The sequence below is a fragment of the Procambarus clarkii genome, chromosome 50 (assembly GCF_040958095.1).
Source record: "Procambarus clarkii isolate CNS0578487 chromosome 50, FALCON_Pclarkii_2.0, whole genome shotgun sequence".
NCBI classification, from domain to species: domain Eukaryota; kingdom Metazoa; phylum Arthropoda; class Malacostraca; order Decapoda; family Cambaridae; genus Procambarus; species Procambarus clarkii.
Genome location: NC_091199.1, coordinates 28,198,069 through 28,218,558, shown reverse-complemented (window position 1 = coordinate 28,218,558; position 20,490 = coordinate 28,198,069). Strand labels below are relative to the sequence as shown.

Genomic DNA, 20,490 nt, shown 5'->3' with positions numbered 1-20,490 from the left:
AAGAATTTAAAACAAAAGGATCAATGCATAAATGTTCGTAATAAGGCAAATCGGACACTTGGATTTATTAATCGTAGCGTTAGTAACAAGACACCTGGTGTGGTTCTCAAGCTATATCTTGCTCTAGTTAGGCCTCATTTAGATTATGCAGTTCAGTTTTGGTCGCCATATTATAGAATGGATATAAATTCACTTGAACGTGTCCAGCGTAGGATGACTAAGTTAATTCACCAAATTAGAAATCTTTCATATGAAGAAAGATTAACAAAGCTTAAGCAGCATTCACTGGAAAGGCGAAGAGTTAGGGGTGACATGACAGAGGTTTACAAGTGGGTGAATGGACATAACAATGGGGATATTAATAGGGTATTAAAAATATCAACACACGACAGAACACGAAACAATGGGTATAAATTGGATAAGTTTAGATTTAGGAAAGACTTGGGTAAATACTGGTTCAGTAACAGAGTTGTTGATTTGTGGAACCAATTGCCGCGTAACATTGTGGAGGTGGGGTCCCTCGATTGTTTCAAGCATGGGTTGGACAAGTATATGAGTGGGATTGGGTGGTTATAAATAGGAGCTGCCTCGTATGGGCCAATAGGCCTTCTGCAGTTGCCTTTGTTCTTATGTTCTTATGGTGTGTACTGGTGCCTTATGTTGTGTTCTGGTACCTTATGGAGTGTACTGGTGCCTTATGGTGTGTACTGATGCATTATGGTGTGTACTGGTGCCTTATGGTGTGTACTTGTGCCTTATGGTGTGTCCTGGTGCCTTATACTGTCTACTGGTGCCATATAGTGTGTACTGGTGCCTTATAGTGTGATCTGGTGCCTTATGGTGTGTACTGGTGCCTTATGGTGTGTACTGGTGCCTTATGGTGTGTACTGGTGCCTTATGGTGTGTACTGGTGCCTTATGGTGTGTACTGGTGCCTTATGGTGTGTACTGGTGCCTTATGGTGTGTACTGGTGCATTATAGTGTGTACTGGTGCTTTATCGTGTGTATTGGTGCCTTATGGTGTGAACTGATGCCTTATGGTGTGTACTGGTGCATTATTGTGTGTATTGGTGCCTTATGGTGTGTACTGGTGCCTTATGTTGTGTACTGGTGCGTTATGGTGTGTACTGGTACCTTATGGTGTATACTGGAGCCTTATGGTGTGTACTGGTGCCTTATGGTGTGTTCTGGTGCCTTTTGGTGTGTACTGGTGCCTTATGGTGTGTACTGGTGCCTTATGGTGTGTACTGGTGCATTATAGCGTGTACTGGTGCTTTATCGTGTGTATTGGTGCCGTATGGTGTGAACTGGTGCCTTATGGTGTGTACTGGTGCATTATTGTGTGTATTGGTGCCTTATGGTGTGTACTGGTGCCTTATGGTGTGTACTGGTACCTTATGGTGTATACTGGAGCCTTATGGTGTGTACTGGTGCCTTATGGTGTGTACTGGTCCCTTATACTGTGTACTGTTGCTTTAAGGTGTGTACTGGTGCCTTATGGTGTGTACTTGTGCCTTATACTGTGTACTGTTGCTTTAAGGTGTGTACTGGTACCTAATTGTGTGTACTTTTTTTCAGTGATATTCCTGCGCGGGCCCTAAGCCTCTGGCTGGCCCACTAAGTGTTGCTAGTTTCTGTTTTACTTGGGCTGAGTATGAAAATTTATGACTCTTATGGTCGCTTCAGTAAGATTTTGCCATATGTGTTTAACAACTTCTTCTGCTCTGTTGAATCTAAGTTGAAATCTTAATGGGTTTGTAACTGTGCACTGTGTTAGATAATGTTCCAGTGGTCTGTCGGCCATTTCTCCACAGTGCTGACATTGATGTGTACTGGTACCTTATGGTGTGTACTGGTGCCTTATGGTGTGTACTGGTGCCTTATGGTGTGTTCTGGTGCCTTTTGGTGCGTACTGGTGCCCTATGGTGTGTACTGGTACCTTATGGTGTGTACTGGTATCTTTTGGTGTGTGCTGGTGCCTTATGGTGTGTACTGGTGCCTTATGGTGTGTACTGGTGCCTTATGGTGTGTACTGGTGCCTTATGGTGTGTACTGGTGCCTTTTACTGTGTACTGGTGCATTATGGTGTGTACTGGTGCATTGTAGTGTGTACTGGTGCTTTTTACTGTGTACTGGTGCATTATGGTGTGTTCTGGTGCCTTATGGTGTGTACTGGTTGTTTTACGGTGTTTAACGGTGCCTTAATATGTGTACCGGTGACATATGGTGTGTACCGGTGCCTTATGGTGTGTACTGGTGTCTTATGGTGTGTACTGGTGCCGTATGGAGTGTACTGGTGCCTTATGGTGTGTACTGGTGCCTTATGGTGTGTACTGGTGCCTTACGGTGTGTACTGGTGCATTATGGTGTGTACTGGTGCATTACGGTGTGTACTGGTGCCTTATGGTGTGTACTTGTGCCTTATAGTGTGTACTGGTGTATTATGGTGAGTACTCTTACCTTATTGTGTGTACTGGTGCCTTATGGTGTGTACTGGTGCCTTATGGTGTGTTCTGGTGCCTTTTGGTGCGTACTGGTGCCCAATGGTGTGTACTGGTACCTTATGGTGTGTACTGGTATCTTTTGGTGTGTGCTGGTGCCTTATGGTGTGTACTGGTGCCTTATGGTGTGTACTGGTGCCTTATGGTGTGTACTGGTGCCTTATGGTGTGTACTGGTGCTTTATGGTGTGTATTGGTGCATTATGGTGTGCACTGGTGCATTATGGTGCGTACTGGTGCCTAATGGTGTGTATTGGTGCCTAATGGTGTGTACTGGTGCCTTTTACTGTGTACTGGTGCATTATGGTGTGTACTGGCGCATTGTAGTGTGTACTGGTGCTTTTTACTGTGTACTGGTGCATTATGGTGTGTTCTGGTGCCTTATGGTGTGTACTGGTTGTTTTACGGTGTTTAACGGTGCCTTAATATGTGTACCGGTGACATATGGTGTGTACCGGTGCCTTATGGTGTGTACTGGTGCCTTATGGTGTGTACTGGTGCCGTATGGAGTGTACTGGTGCCTTATGGTGTGTACTGGTGCCTTATGGTGTGTACTGGTGCCTTACGGTGTGTACTGGTGCATTATGGTGTGTACTGGTGCATTACGGTGTGTACTGGTGCCTTATGGTGTGTACTTGTGCCTTATGGTGTGTACTGGTGTATTATGGTGAGTACTCTTACCTTATTGTGTGTACTGGTGCCTTATGGTGTGTACTGGTGCCTTATGGTGTGTACTCTTACCTTATTGTGTGTACTGGTGCCTTATGGTGTGTACTGGTGCATTATGGCGTGTACTGGTGCCTTATAGTGTGTACTGGTACCTTATGGTGTGTGTTTTGGTTCCTTATGGTGTGTACTGGTGCCTTATGGCGTGTACTGGTGCCTTATAGTGTGTACTGGTACCTTATGGTGTGTACTGGTGCATTATGGTGTGTACTGGTGTCTTATGGTGTGTACTGGTGTCTTATGGAGTGTACTTGTACCTTATTGTGTGTACTGGTGCCTTATGGTGTGTACTGTGCCTTATTGTGTGTACTCGTACCTTATGGTGTGTACCAGTGCCTTATGGTGTGTACTGGTGCCTTATGGTATGTACTGGTGCCTTATGGTGTGTACTGGTGCCTTATGGTGTGTACTGGTGCCTTATGGTGCGTACCGGTGCCTTATGGTGTGTACTGGTGCCTTATAGTGTGTACTGGTGTCTTATAGTGTGTACTGGTGCCTTATAGTGTGTACTTGTGCCTTATAGTGTGTACTGGTGCTGGTGCCTTATTGTGTATACTGGTACTTTATGGTGTGTACTGGTGCCTTATGGTGTGTACTGGTGCCTTATGGTGTGTACTGGTGCCTTATGGTGTGTACTGGTGCCTTATGGTGTGTACTGGTGCCTTATGGTGTGTACTGGTGCCTTATGGTGTGTACTGTGCCTTATAGTGTGTACTCGTACCTTATGGTGTGTACCGGTGCCTTATGGTGTGTACTGGTGCCTTATGGTGTGTACTGGTGCCTTATGGTGTGTACTGGTGCCTTATGGTGTGTACTGGTGCCTTATGGTGTGTACTGTGCCTTATAGTGTGTACTCGTACCTTATGGTGTGTACCGGTGCCTTATGGTGTGTACTGGTGCCTTATGGTGTGTACTGGTGCCTTATGGTGTGTACCGGTGCCTTATGGTGTGTATTGGTGCCTTATGGTGTGTATTGGTGCCTTATGGTGTGTACTGGTGCCTTATGGTGTGTACTGGTGCCTTATGGTGTGCACCCGTGCCTTATGGTGTGTACCGGTGCCTTGTGGTGTGTATTGGTGCCTTATGGTGTGTACTGGTGCCTTATGGTGTGTACTGGTGCCTTATGGTGTGTACCGGTGCCTTATGGTGTGTACCGGTGCCTTATGGTGTGTACTGGTGCCTTATGGTGTGTACTGGTGCCTTATGGTGTGTACTGGTGCCTTATGGTGTGTACTGGTGCCTTATGGTGTGTACTGGTGCCTTATGGTGTGTACTGGTGCCTTATGGTGTGTACTGGTGCCTTATCATGATGTTTATACATATAAGCCGCAAATATTCAGTTTTCTAACTCATTAAATAAGTCACAAGGAACTGTGAACATAACTTTGCTCTTACTCTCACCTTCCTGGACGCCTCGCTGCTCCTCCTGCAGCTGGTGTATAGCAATCTGGTTAATTATGACGGTACCAGTCAGGTCCAACTCCTCTGTGTGGCCCATGGTGGCCTCCGGGAAGGCGGCCGACCAGCCCACCAGGACACAGAGGAGAGGCAGCAGACAGACAGACATGACTCTCTCCACCACACTCACACTACACACTAACCAACACCCTGCATGACTGCTGGCTGGCTGGCTGGTCACCACGCACTAAGTACACCCGCGCTCAACGCCCACACTGATAGGTAGTGGGGCGTTGAATATTGAACCACCAGGAAACTCTCCTTCAATATGGCCAGTTCTTACACATACTTTTACAAAGAGGAGAAGTCCAGTGAGAGTAATGAGCATAAAAGAATATGAAAGAATGTAGAGATTTGTTAATAAGAAGGTTAAGCTATAAGAGTTAAGAGAACTGCGCCTTACAACCAGGGAGGTTATAACTAACTGAGAGGATTTGATCATAACATCAAATACTGAGGCTAATGTACAAGGTTAACAGGGACAGCTTGTTTTTAATGAACGATTAATAGGGCATAAGTTGAGGTAGGAAACCCAAATTATTAGAGGAAAGATAAGGACATACTCCTACCCTGTATGTGTAGGCAACAAGTGGAATGAACCGAAAGAAAAGTTGCAGAAGGCACCTCTCATCAAAAATTTTAAGACAAGATCCGACATAGAATATGATCGTGAGAATAGTTAAACTGTAATGCAACAAGTACAACAAGGCCCGAGTAGGAGAGGTTTAAAGAGCTTCACCTCCTTAGCAACCCATCCAAAGACCAAGTCCATTCCATCCAGTGGCTGACCCATGAGACACATTCATCAGTTTTAAGATTTTGTTCATTTTAAACAGAAGTTTTCTCAAATATAAATTAATATATTATCAAATTGTGCATATTTAGGCAATGGTTGGGATAGGTTAGGTGTTTAGGATCTGTTGGCGCTTATTTGCATTTGTAGTAAGTAGGTAAATCATTTACAGCGTTGTGGTTCAAACAAAAGTCATCAGCGATGCACATGTTCTGGAAGTGTTCGGACGTCATCAGTCGTGAGTTGTCGGAAAAATCGACACCATTTACCAACTTTCAAATTGACACAGTAGAAATTTCCGGCAGTAGAAAACGGGGGATGTCATTACCACATCGCTATTAGATTCACCAGCTATGTTAATGGGAAATCTTCTTAATACCACAGTCTTTGGACTGTTAACATAATAAAAACATTTCATTTGAATCAACTTAATTATCAGTACTAAAATAGAGTAAATGTAAGCCTTCCATTCACTTCTTGACATCTGGACAAGATAGCCGAGGCATCAGTGGGAGGAGGGCGAGAGCAGTCGCCATTAACATCATACCAATCCTGCTGGGGCAGATCTAGCCCCAATAATTTCCCTTGGACAACAGTGTTAAGGGAATAAAGTGCATTGTCAACACATGATCTACGTCTACTATAAGGGAAGTGTTCCGTCGAAACCCATTTATTATCTTTTATTCCTGATCAGTAATCTTAGGTAGCTATAGGGTGAACCGGTCAGAATGCATAGCGAGAACAAACAACAAGGTGAGAGATATTCACGTCTCTTTATTTAAATTGCCTATATATCTTCTGATATAGCTGTCATATTAGGATTACTGCCATTATAGTGTGTGCCTTTTGACAGGTGTAATTGAAGAGGAACAAGAATTACTGGTTATCAAGTACTGCAGTACATGAGTTGGTGGCCAGCCTCACACACAAAGTGTATCGACTAGCTTCTTCATCCGTGTTCATATCTGGTTGCCTAGGACAAAATCAGCCATACAAGATAAGGTCTCCCCGTTTAATTACTAATATATGTTGTCTAATACTGTAATGAATGTCTACCAATCAATAATTTTTATTACTAGACGAGGTATATAAATAATAAACCCCCCAGAATGTGTAAGGAAAGCGATTTGTGGGAATTTATATATCATACAGTCCATTTTAACCATCATACAGTTTACTATCGAAATATATAAACATAAAAATAAATTCCTATATAAAATACAATAAAATTTAGTATATATGGCTAAATAAAGCCCACAGGTCAGTTTCCCCACATTAGTCGTGTGTAAACCGTTTATCATTCATAAACAGGGGGTTTGGTTGGTGCATGGATTGGTCTTTAGCCTTCGTTTACGAGGACGCGCTGCCCTTGGTCACTGATAGGTAAGTGCCACCCCCACCCTCACTACCCCACCACCACCTTCCCTACACACACCACCACCATCCACCCCATCACCCCCCACCCTCACTTAACCATCCACTACCCTGCACCTATGCTCTATAAAATACAATATAACATCTCCCAATACCTTCCACCTACACACCACCAACCACCATCCCCCACAACTCTCCACCTTGACACTGCCGCCAGGCCCTGGGCTGAGAGGATGTGCGTGCCTCCTCTTCCCATCTAGTGGTTAAGTTCCTCGTACCCAACCCTTGTGTTTGATAGCCAGGTTGTATCGAGACAATACTATTGTGCTGCTGAGTGTTCTGACACTATAGCATAAGTCACTAGTAAAAGAGGAACCCTAGAGTGAACTAATATCCTGGGAGCACACTCAGGCATAGGCGCAGGAGGCCTGGAGAGAGGCTAGCTGGCCTCCACCGCTCCATACCAGGGGAAGCCTACCAAACGTTAGTGTTTGATGCATTGCTGGTGCTAATAACACAGCATTACTTGCACAGGGTACTTGGGGCTCACTGTAAGACACTCTAGCAAGAAGAGATATATCTAAAGGCATCACCAGCTTCAGGCAACAACTACAGCAATGAGAGTGGTGGGATTGTAACCTGACCCCCACGGGCCCACTGTCCCAACAGTCTTTCCCACCCCCTCCCTAACAGAAGGGTGACACAGCCACCAACATTAAATGATTCCAGCTTTGCACAGAGCACCTGTACATTCATAGTTATAAGACTTATCTTCCTCACTATCTCCAACTCTTCTCACTTCGCCATTTCAACAAGTAAAGTGGAACGGTCCAGTGGCCCATGCGGTTACCTGCAAAATATACGGGGACACTTGATTTGGGCATTTGTTCACCCTTGTAGCAAGGTTAGGCTTTCTTAGGGAACCTTCTGTCTACAAATAGGACATAGGAGAATTAGTCACTGAGGGCTTACCTCTGCCAGTCCCAACCAACCAAGTGCTTAGTGGACGGAGTGCTTAGCCCTCAGCTAAGGAGAGCTTATTCTTAGGAAGAGAAAGAAAGAGGAAAGCAAGAAAACAGAAAAAAATGAACTAGTACTGAGACAATGAGAGATTCCCGGGTAAAAATCCGCCCCTTGTGGTGGGGGGGACAAGCTATGATAAACAGAATGAACTAGCCAATCTCTTGTTCTCTCTCAAGGTACGATTTTCTAAACTAGTAACCACACAGGACTCCTCATTCATAGCACTATGTTACCAGGATGAAGATGTTGACACAGTCCTCAAGGGAGAAAATATACGTAAATTGACGGATAAACATTTTCTGGTCATTATTCCCCCAGAGCTGCAGGCCAGGAAGACAATAGTCCTGAAGAGACTTGATGCAGCACCTACTAACCATACCCCTGAAAATATAAAATGTGACATAGAAGAAAGGAATGATTGGGCCAAGGTAGAAGAAGTAATTCTCATGCCAAGATTGTTTACAGTGATGAAAATATGATTCGAAGAAACCTCCATGGCTGGAAGCCCTCAGCCAAGGTATCCATTGCCACTAGTACGACCTGAGCACGGACAACTACAACCTTGAGCAGGAAGGCTATAACATAACCCCTTGTTGGACATGCTATAAATACGACCATACAGCCGCAGATTGCCAACAAACGGTCAAAGTATTTTCAGAATGCGCCGAGCAGGGACACATATTCAGAGATTGCACAAATAAATCAAACCCCAAATGTCTCAATTGTGGGGGTCCCCACCGCATGCTGGCATCAATCTGTCCCACTAGAAAGAACATCCTAAAACAAAAAAGGGCCGGAGCCGCAGCAAAATAGACAGCAACAGCTAATAATACCTATGCAGGTATAACTACCACCAATGCTTGGTCAAATAAGGTATCACATAATCCAGCAAACACTACCCCACACAATCCAGCAAACACGACCTCACAGGTAATTGGGGGACCTACCAACAAAGATCCTGAGCAGTATGATCTTTGCTCACTTAGAAAACTTAGCTAGTCCAGGGTCTTTTGGATCCGTAATTAAAGAAACGTACAGGAGGAATGGTCTCCCAGAAATGGTATTCCCAGACAATCCTTCCACCCTTAACATCATAAAAGCCCTGGTGGCCAGCAATATAATCAGCATTCCCACATCTGAGACTAACTCCCAACAAGTGTCAGGACCCACGAATGCAGAGACCCTCGATGAGTCAGAAGGGGAAGTTGAACTAACACCAGTCGCACCATCCACCACTAATGACCCCCAAGGAGGGCCTACAAACATACAAGCACCACAGGAGACACAACTATTAGCGAATTCCGATGAGGTAACTGAGGCAGATCACAGACACACAGTGGGCATCAATGCTTACCACACACATACAGACAATGCTGCAAACTCAGACACAGTCACCCAGGACTCAGCAGAGATCCCAAACAATACCGAATTCTTCTCAAGAAACGAAACCCACACGGTTAACTACACGATCCTCAAAGAACGTATACGAACTCAGCACGTAAAATTCCAACACAATATCCCTAATGCTAATACGAAATACGTCTACAATTATATAATGTCACATGCTTTCAACCAAACCCCCATAACCATTCAACAGATAAGCAGCAGTCTGTTTAACACAATGCACAACCTTGTTGTTTGTTATCGCTACTTCCTGGGAGGTCTGAACGCCAAATACAGAACACTGGGACACGGATGGAACAACCAGGCAGGAGATGCCATCCACAATATGATAAGGAACGGCAATCTAACCCACCTGGGCCCAGACTTCCCAACTTATGTCAGACAAGGACACAGTGGTAAACCAGACATAATACTGTCAAACAACCACCACTTCTTAAACACCCGCATAGAAAGGGGCCCAGAGAGCACAAGCGACCCCCTACCAATAATAATGAAGCTATCGGCTAACCCCATTCAGAAACCCTCACCACCACGACTTCAATACACAAAAAACTGACTGGGAAGCGTTCAAAAGCAGTGCACAGGAAATCAGTGTCACAGACTTTAATGGAAAGGAAACATCATGCATAAATACAGAGCTAAATACGAGTATTAGCACCATAGAAAAATGCATGAACGATCATATCCCCGTAGCTCACCACATAATGCTCCCACACCCCCAAGCCACTGAGACACTTAGGACACTGCAAACCAGATATAACAATCCTCTACAACTCATAACGCACAACGGGTGGACGGACGAGCACAAAAGACTACAAAGAGAGTTACAAGACGAGCTTTAAGATCTATACAAAATAGAATACACCAAAAAATGGGATGACCTAATAAGTAAAATTTAAGCCGACTACAGAAACCCAGGAAAGTTCTGGAAGAAAGTGATGGAAAACACAGGTGAAGGAACACCCTGAATCATAGACGCCTCAGGAAATAAACTCTATGAGGAAAGTGAACAAGAACAGGAATTCAGGAAGTTCTGTGAAAAAAATATTCAGGATAAACCCGGAAACAAATTTAAACTTTTGCCCCATTATTGAAAGGGAAATTACAACTCAAGTCGTTAACTGAGCTGAAGCACTACTCCCGACGCAAACAATAGACCTTAACAACATCTGCAATGACTGCCACCTTATGAAACACATAACCATTGCAGAGGTCCATAAAACAATTATGGGTTCCAAGAACACGGCGCCGGGCAACAGCAAGATAAATAAGATGGTATTATCCAACCTACCAGTGATTGCACTCCATCAATACACTTGTATAGTAAATACAGCTCTTGCATCTGAACTATTCCCCACATACTTCAAGAATGCCACAATAGGATTAATGCCCAAGCCAGGTAAACCCCCAACCCAAACTGAAAATTACAGGCCAATTTCCCTCCTCGAAGTACAAGGCAAAATATTTGAAAAAATAATCAGTCAGAGACTTGTGAAGTACATGGAAGAGGAGGAGAAGTATTACACCAGGCAGGAAGGGTTTAGGAACCGCAGAGGGCCCAATACAGCAATAGCCCTGATCTACGAGCATATAGCCAATGCAGTGTCGAAAAAAGATCAGTGTAATATAGTGCTTAGAAACGTTTCGAAAGCCTTCGAAAAAGTATGGCACACAGGCCTAAATTATAAGATATATGAGCTAGGATTCCCTGTGAGATTTACAGCTACTCTCTGCAGCTTTATAGACAACAGAACTGCTAGGCTCAATATCAGTAGCTACTTGCGTGACTGAATAATAGAACTGAAAAGTGGAGTACCACAAGGAAGCTGCCTCTCCCCCACTCTATTCAACATATTTGCAGGTGACCTACCCCAACCCCAACATGGAGAATACATCACGTACGCTGACGATATCACCCAAATAATATGCCAACCGGGTCCTTACCTTGAGGTGCTTCCGGGGCTTACCGTCCCCGCGGCCCTGTCGTCGACCAGGCCTCCTGGTTGCTGGACTGATCAACCAGGCTGTTGGACGCGGCTGCTCGCAGCCTAACGTATGAGTCACAGCCTGGTTGATCAGGTATCCTTTGGAGGTGCTTATCCAGTTCTCTCTTGAACACTGTGAGGGGTTTGCCAATTATGTCCCTTATGTGTAGCGGAAGTGTGTTGAACAGTCTCGGGCCTCTGATGTTGATAGAGTTCTCTCTCAGAGTACCTGTTGCACCTCTGCTTTTCAACGGGGGTATTCTGCACATCCTGCCATGTTTTCTGGTCTCATGTGATGTGGTCTCATTTCTGTGTGCAGGTTTGAGACCAGCCCCTCTAATATTTTCCACGTGTAAATTATTATGTATCTCTCCCACCTGTGCTCAAGGGAGTACAGATTTAGGCTCTTTAGTCAGTCCCAATAGTTTAGATGTTTTACTGAGTGGATTCTAGCAGTAAAGGATCTCTGCACACTCTCCAGGTCAGCAATTTCTCCAGCTTTGAAAGGGGCTGTCATTGTGCAGCAGTACTCCACTCTAGAGAGCACAAGCGTTTTGAAAAGTATCATCATCGGTTTAGCATCTCTAGTGTGAAAAGTTCTTGTTATCCAACCTGTCATTTTTCTTGCAATTGTGACGGCTACTTTATTGTGTTCTTTAAAGGTAAGGTCTTCCGACATGAGTACACCCATATTCTTTACATTGCCTTTTCGTTCTATGTTATGATTTGCCTGAGTTTTGTACGTGGTTTCCGTTTTTATATTTTAATTTTTTTCCATAGCGCATGAGCTGGAACTTATGTTCGTTAAACACCATATTATTTTCTGTAGCCCATAGAAAGACCTGATCTACATCTGATTGGAGGTTTGCCGTGTCCTCTATGTTGCCTACTCTCATGAAGATCCTAGTGTCATCTGCAAAGGATGATACAGTGCTATAGGTTATGTTCTTGTCTATGTCCGATAAGAGGATGAGAAAAAGTACTGGAGCAAGCACAGTACCCTGGGGGACAGAGCTCTTCACGGTTGATGGGCTGGATTTTATTTATTCTGTTAGTCAGTAAATTGTAGATCCATCTGCCTATTTTTCCGGTAATTCCTTTTGAACGCATTTTATGTGCAATAACACCATGGTCACATTTATCAAAAGCTTTTGCGAAATCTGTGTAAATTACATCCGCGTTTTGTTTGTCTTCCATATCATCTAATGCCATATCATAGTGGTCCAGCAACTGGGACAGGCAAGAGCGCACTGTTCTGAAACCATGTTGTCCGGGGTTATGGAGATGCTGTGATTCCATGTATTTTGTGATCTTACTTCTTAGCACTCTCTCAAAAATTTTTATGATGTGCGATGTTAGTGCTATCGGTCTGTAATTTTTTGCCTCTGCCATATTTCCTCTTTTATGAAGTGGTGCTATCTCTGCTGTTTTTAGTATATTAGGGATAACGCCAGTATCTAGGCTTTGTCTCCACAGAATGTGGAGGGCCTGCGATAGTGGTTATTTACAGTTCTTGATGAATATGGAGTTCCAAGAATCCGGGCCTGGTGCAGAGTGCATAGGCATACTGTTTATGGCTTCTTCAAAATCCAGTGGGGATAGGGTGACGTCTGATATATGATTTGATGTTGGTATCATATCCATGAAAAATTAATTTGAGTTATCAATCTTTAGTGCGTTTAATGGCTCGCTGAAAACAGTCATACTGTTTCCTCAGTAGCTCGCTCATTTCTTTGTTGTCATCGGTGAAAGTTCCATCCCCCTTTCGCAGGGGCCCGATACTAGATGTGGTTTTTGATCTTGATTTTGCATAGGAGAAAAAATATTTCGGATTTTTCTCTAATTCACTGATGGGCTTTTGCTCTCTTTGCCTCTCCTGGGTTTTGTATGATTCTTGTAGCTTGAGTTCAATTGTTTCTATTTCTCTACCTAACCTTCTTCGCCGTTCTTGAGATAGGGTGCGACTCTCAAGTTGCTCTGCGATTCGTTTTCTTCGCCTATATAGGGAACGACGTTCCCGTTCCAATCTGCATCTCGTCCTCTTTTTTTTCTTAGGGGTATGCGGTTTGAACATATTTCTAGTGCTACTGAGCTTATTTTTTCCAAGCACTGGTTCAGGTTTGCACTTTCTAGCTGATCTTCCCAGTTTATTTCTGTGAAGTCCTGGTTTATTTGCTCTCAGTTTATCTGTTTATTATTGAAGTTGAATTTGCTGAAATCTCCTCCACCTAGAATCTGGACTGGTTTTGATGGTCTATTCCCCATGGTTGTCATAACTTCAATTAAGTTGTGATCTGAGTAACAGGTATTTGTAATCATTATGTTCCTGATCAATTCATCATTATTAGTGAAAATGAGGTCCAACGTGTTCTCCTTCCTAGTTGGTTCTACTATTTGCTTGTTTAAGGCAAACCTGTCACACATTCGTAGCAGGTCATTTGCATGTGCCTGTTCATTTAGGCTACTTCCTGGTATTCTTTCTGATATTACTGTATTAGCCAGGTGCTTCCATTTCAGGTGTCGTAGGTTGAAGTCCCCAAGCAGGATGATGTTCGGAGCTGGATTTGTGAGGTTTTCCAAGCAGTGTTCTATTTTCATTAGTTGGTCTTTAAACTGCTGAGGGTTTGCCTCCGGTGACTTATATGCAAGGACAATAACTACATTTAGGATCTCTATTTTGATTATCAGCACTTCCACCATATCATTTGAGGTGTTTAGCAGCTCAGTACAGATGAGTGTGTCTTTGACGTAGAGGCTGACCCCACCCTGAAGCCGGTGTTTCCTCTCACATCTGAAAAGATTGTACTCTGAGATCCATATTTCACCATTATGGTAGTCCTTTGTGTAGGTTTCTGTTAGGGCTGCAAACACGGCATTTGCCTCATGAAGGAGACCATCTATAAAGTGAACTTTGTTGGATTTGCGTGTTTTAATACCCTGGATGTTGGCAAATATAAATGATGTTATCGTGTTAGTGGAAGTGCTGGATGCCTTACTTGGTGTAAATATCTAAGGCTCTGGTAAGAAGGCCACTGTGTTTGCGTCCTCTCCAGCATTTGACAGAGTTGGTGGTAGAGTCTGGTCATTTTCAGCCATTCTTCTCCTCCTCCTCTTGCTACAAAATTATCCCAGTCGATGGAGTAGTGGCTGTTTTCATAGTGGCGGTCTGTCGGTTTTATTTGCTTGGTACCTCTTATATGAAAAGCTGGACATTCAGCATTGAAGCACTCTTTCCTGTCCAAAGAGTTCTTGCAAGCTTCTGGGTGAAAGAATTCGCAGCTTTTGGTACATTTACCTGTATTGAGGAGGTTTCTGCACGTTCTAGGGTGATCGTACATGCATGTTCCATTTGTTCTTCCCGATATCCCATGTTTACAGGTTGCCCATTTGTAATACCAACTGATTTTAGGGTCTTGTTATGTTTGTGTCTCTTTGCCAGGGACCGCACTCTGCTGCGGCGTCCCCGACACTGTACTCTGCTCTGGGGCCTGCGACACCGCGCTCTGCTCCGGTGCCATTGACACCGTGCTCTGCTCAGGCACCCCCGACTCCCTGCTCTGCTCAGGCGTCCCCGACTTCTCGCTCTGCTCAGGCGCCCCCGACTCCCCACTCTTCTCAGGCGTCTCCGACTCCCCGCTCTGCTCAGGCGTCTCCAACTCCCTGCTCTGCTCAGGCGTCTCCGACTCCCTGCTCTGCTCAGGCGCCCCGAACTCCCTGCTCTGCTCAGGCGTCCCTGACTCCCCGCTCTGCTCAGGCTCCCCCGACTCCCCACTCTGCTCAGGCGTCTCCGTCTCCCCGCTCTGCTCAGGCGTCCCCGACTCCCCGCTCTGCTCAGGCGTCCCCGACTCCCCGCTCTGCTCAGGCGTCCCCGACTCCCTGCTCTGCTCCGGCGCCGCTGCCACCGAGCTGTGTGCTGCATCTGGTTGTACTTTGGTGTCATGTACAGTTTGTTTGAAGACATTAGAAATTGCTATACAGGCATTTATTAGTGATTCTCTGTTTTCGGCGGGAGTTTTATCCGGGATTTCCATCATCTTCAAAAAAGTTACATCATCCTTTTTGCAGAGCTAGTACACAGAGTGGTCACTGGGACCATTTCTCCTTGAATTATTAGTCATGTTGGCACATTTTTTGTGTATGGCTGCTGAACAGAGTTGGCAGTGAAAGCTCTGTTGGTAATCTACCTTCATGTTGCATTCTATGCACGTTCTTATCAAAGCCATTTTTGTTGAACACTTCTGTTCAGTGGTGGTGATCTTATAAGGTCTTATAAGGTGGGGTATTGACCGTTGGGGGTTGATTGTGGATGTTGACCGTGGGTGTTTGCCAACTTGAGATAGGCCTGGAGGAGGCTGTATGGACTGGCAGTGTTGCTACCACGTGTCGCACTCTTAATTTGTTTTGTTCACTTGTTAGATTACATTACTTGCATTTTCCCACTAGTTATCTTACAGTAGAGGCGTCTAGTTTCTGTGTCTGGGCACTAGTTACCTGAGTACGTTACACTATTTGAAAGAATACACACAGTGGGTACTGAGGTGGGCCTACATTCAAATGGCCCTTGTTTACATACACACGACGGACTTATTTTGTGTATAAATTGTTAACTTGATAGTAAGATATGTTATCTGATTTTTTTTATAATAGACACACGTTTTGCATAGAGAGCTTAGCACTATGTGCACTGATTTCTTGATGTTTCAATAGCGAGGGATGTGATTTAATGACGACTTGGCAACTATCGCCTAAGGCCTCCTGGCACCACGAGGGCACGCCTTGACTACACACGAATTTCACTTATTTTTCATTGAACACAAACGGTCAGATGGTAATCACTATGATATATTATTTAATATGTTGAGACACACTTTAAAAGTTATCTGACTGTGTTTAGTTCCTGTATCACTGAAATATCCCTAGATATATATTGTTTTCCGCGGAGCTCGCATAGCGTGGCCCTTCCCTTCTCACACCCAGAACTGAACGGGTTCCATCAAAGCCACTACTAGCCGACGAAGACCAAGGCAGCAATTAAATCCATAAACATCTTTGAGAAACAATGGAAAATCAGCACAAACAAACAAAAGTTCCAGATAATACACATTGCAAAATGAAAACCCTGACCCCATTATCTTTGACAGCTGCCCGATCCAATAAAATAATAATAATAATAATAATAATAATAATAATATTATTATATTATATATTAATAATAATAATAATATTAATAATAAAATAATAATAATAATAATAATAATAATAATAATAATAATAATAGTAATAATGATAATAATAATAATAAAAATAATAATAATTTATTTACGAAAAGTACATACATAGTTGCAGAGTTACAGTACAAACATTCTATTAGAATTAAAGATAGAGGTAGTACATACAATACCTAAAGCCACTAGTACGCATAGCGTTTCGGGCAATATGCGTAGGTAGGCAGAATACTGGGACCCTTGATCAATAAAACAGGGATAAAAATTCACATAAAGGACCGATTAAACAAAGCTAAAGCAGCCTTTGGGAAACTGAGGAGATTCCGAAGCCTCAGCACGAACATTCAGATGCACCTATATAGTGCTCTAGTTCGGCCGCATCTTGAGCATCCCCCAGTACCACTGCACACCTTAAAGAAAATTTACTTGCAAAAACTAAAAGCAGCTCAAACTAAGGCACTAAGGAGAACAGCAAAACACCGTCCACCATATGACCAGACAATCCAGGAACTCCATGAACTCCTGAACATACAACCACTAAATATCAGACTACATCACCAACCCATCAGGGTGTGGAACACCATCGAAATGTTAGAGGACCCAATGTTAGAAAGATTACTCCAAGATGAGACGCCGCTCCCACAGCTGGTTACCCTAGAGCCTCAATTCACTAGATGAAAACCCCGCCCCACAGTACATAATTCCCAGGTGAAATACTGACCAGAAACCCCCCAATAATTGGAAACAATTTAGTATATATGTATGTGTATATGGATACATGTGTGTGTACATATGTGAATATATATGCATGTATAAATAAATCAATATTAATAAAAAACAGAAATAAAGAGCCTTAAACAGAACAACATGTTTGGAAGCATCAGGGTGTGTATATATAAATGCTACACAGTATTCATCAATAGACATTCGTATATGCTGATATACATGTGAAGAACCTCACACTCACAGCTCCCTGACAAGAGAGAGAAAGCTTAGCTTAGCTGCCAACACCCAGACATCGTGTCAGCAAGGCGGACAGCCCGCCTGCTTTCATAACTCTCACTGTATTTCCCACTTCTAAACTTTGCTTCACCTATGCCTCTCCACCCTCTTTACTCCAAAAAATCCCACCCTCACGCCACCAACCACCATCCCCCACCACCCTCCACCTTCACACCACCAACCACCATCACCCACTATACTCCATCTTCACATCACCATCACCCCCCCACCTTCACACCACCAACCACTATCCCCCACCTTCATACCAATAACCCCCATTACCCTCCATCTTCACACCACCAACCACCATCCCCCATTATCCTCCATCTTCACACCACCAACCACTATCCCCCACCTTCACATCACCAACCCCCATTACCCTCCATCTTCACACCACCAACCACCATCCCCCATTATCCTCCATCTTCACACCACCATCACCCACCACCTTCACACCACCAACCACCATCACCCACTACCCTTCACCTACATCACCACCAACAACCATCCCCCACTACCCTCCATCCTCACACCACCAACCACCATCACCCCCCCCCCTTTCACACCAACCACCATCCCCCACTACCCTCCATCTTCACACCACCAACCACCATCCCCCACCTTCATTCCACCAACAACCAGCTTAGCTTCTAGTTTAGTCTTCTCTTTTTCTACTTATTTTTTTCTCTGCAGTTCTAATTTCAACTTCTCTAGTTGGAACTGACTCGCCTCAGTTGCATCTGCAATTCAAGCTGGAATCATTCCAAGCATCTGTTCCGGCTGCTTCTGCTACTGTGGCTACTCTTACTACTACTGTTTGACACCTGTCACCTCACTCCATCTTGCCCATCATCTTCCACTCCCCTCTCAGCTCCATTTTGAGCCCCTTGCTTTACCACTTCACTCTTGACTCTCAAATCCTTAAGGATCCAATCTTTCATCAGTGCTTCCTTGGATGATTTTATCCTAATGCCACATCTCCCTGCAATGTGTCTCATCTGTTCCTTTGTACATCCCTCCAAGGCCTCAGGTTTCCCTAAATCAACAAACATTTGCACATTATGCATCTTGTCCTTTGAGTTGTCTAAAAGAGAGAGAAATAACTCGACCTGCAGTTACACGAGCTTATAACAGTTACCTGCTCTCAGACTCAGGCTGTGGGTAAGGCACTCGTTTCAGACACAAGCTCTGTGTGTGTGTGTGTGTGTGTGAGACAGTTCTGGGGTAGTCTGCTGCCCGTTCCTCTTTAGCCACCCTCTGTGCCTCAGTCACCTCGCCATCTGGGGTACTCTGTTGCCTGCTCTGATTCAGCCACCCGCTGTGCCTCAGTCACTTCGCCATTTGGGCTAGGCTGCTGCCTGCTTCTTTTCAGCAACCCATTGTGTCTGTTGGAAATTTCCAACACATAATCACTCACAATTAGTACTTCAAGAAGAATTCTTGTACTAACAATTATATTTTCAAATACCACTAACCAGTAGTGCAATAATATTAATTCATTTGTTACTGTGTAATAACCGCGCCAAATCTTTCCTACTGTTTATGGCGAAGTTGCGTCAGCCAGCTAGCCACAGAGAATAAATTTCCACATATCAGTGGATCAAATAGAGTCCAGTTCTTTACCTACCTTTATTAAGGATAAACATTTACTAATAAGTTTACTTTAATTAGTATATTACCGTTTACTGGAATTCATTTACCCAGCTAGACTAGCTGTTCCAGTGAATAATAATATAATGTTAAACAATTTCCACTCTAACTCTTTTTCGTTTATTTAACGGAGTCTAAATTAATTGACTTGCACCACGAGAAAATATATGGCCGCATAACACATTTATTTATGACGTAAATATTCGTAATACTCTCTTCCTTCCATATTTACCATTAAATAAATAATATAATTTATGCTCGGGGATCCTACTGGGAGCTACTGCGCATGCGCCACCTCGAGGAGGAAGGTGGAGAGAGACGGCAGCCATTTTCCTGGCGACAAGCAGTGTCTGGACCTTGCGTATTTTACCAGCCCGTATTTGTGTCACCTAACATAAGCGGATGTCAGAGTGCTAGAGCGACTCCATCATTAATCAGACACTCGGCCTGGTGAACATTATACCGATAAGTCCTACTAATAGTTGGTAGTTTGTGATCACAGGGTAATTAATTTGTAGGATGTTCGTTGTCAGGCGACATGGACTCTAAATATCAACAAGTGAGTCCCACGCTCGATCGCCTCCACAGTTTCATTTAGAAATAGATGTAAATCAACATTGGTTTAGGCAATTCTTACATTTTACCCATATTTCAGCTTGTTCCATAGTGACAAGAAGAGAAGAAAGCCTCTACCCCCAAGGCGTGTTCTAGGACAGACTGTTTCGACAAGTTCTCTTGACGTGACTGCCCTAACGCTTACATCTATTTCTACAACACAGCTAAGCTGCTGTTTATTTTCTAAATTAGTAAATCACTAACATTTATTTAATTACTGATCTTCAATATAAGATCATATGTTTACTAACCATTTATTATTATTTGTCATGTAATTATTTCTGATATTCTTGATATCTTAATGGCTAATATTTCATGCGAATTTGTATCTATTTTATTGTGCAAGTAACGCATTAGTTTCTTTGTACCAATTTAACCCCCCAAAGGATGTGGTGCGATGTGGTTCAATATTTTAATTTCAATCTACAGTTCACTTAATGCTCTTGAATTACACGATTAATTATTGAGAGATCCATATGCACTATTTCTAGGATTTATTTCTAATATTATTTATTCATTTTATTTCCCTTTTAATTATTGGGTGGTCCTTCGCAGCTATCGAAATTAATTATCATTATAATTAATATTCTGAGCCACATTTACCCACAGTTCCTCAGTCACCTCGCCATCTGTTTGGGCGACTAGGCTTTTTACATGTAATTTAACACCAACAACAAAATATCAACGCTTTCACCTTGCTATGTGTCAGGCATACTACATAAATCCATCTATCTC

At 43.5% G+C, this 20,490-nt stretch overlaps 1 protein-coding gene across 1 annotated transcript in view; it reads right to left on the bottom strand.

The window, feature by feature from the left end:
- The window catches only part of LOC138351721 (golgin subfamily A member 6-like protein 25), an 83,580-nt gene extending 78,737 nt beyond the window's left edge, over nt 1–4,843 (bottom strand). The window contains exon 1 of the mRNA XM_069303745.1: nt 4,628–4,843. Coding sequence (XP_069159846.1) covers nt 4,628–4,793 — 166 coding nt within the window. The 5' untranslated portion in view covers nt 4,794–4,843. The remainder of the gene's footprint in view (nt 1–4,627) is intronic.
- Nucleotides 4,844–20,490: the final 15,647 nt, after the last annotated feature.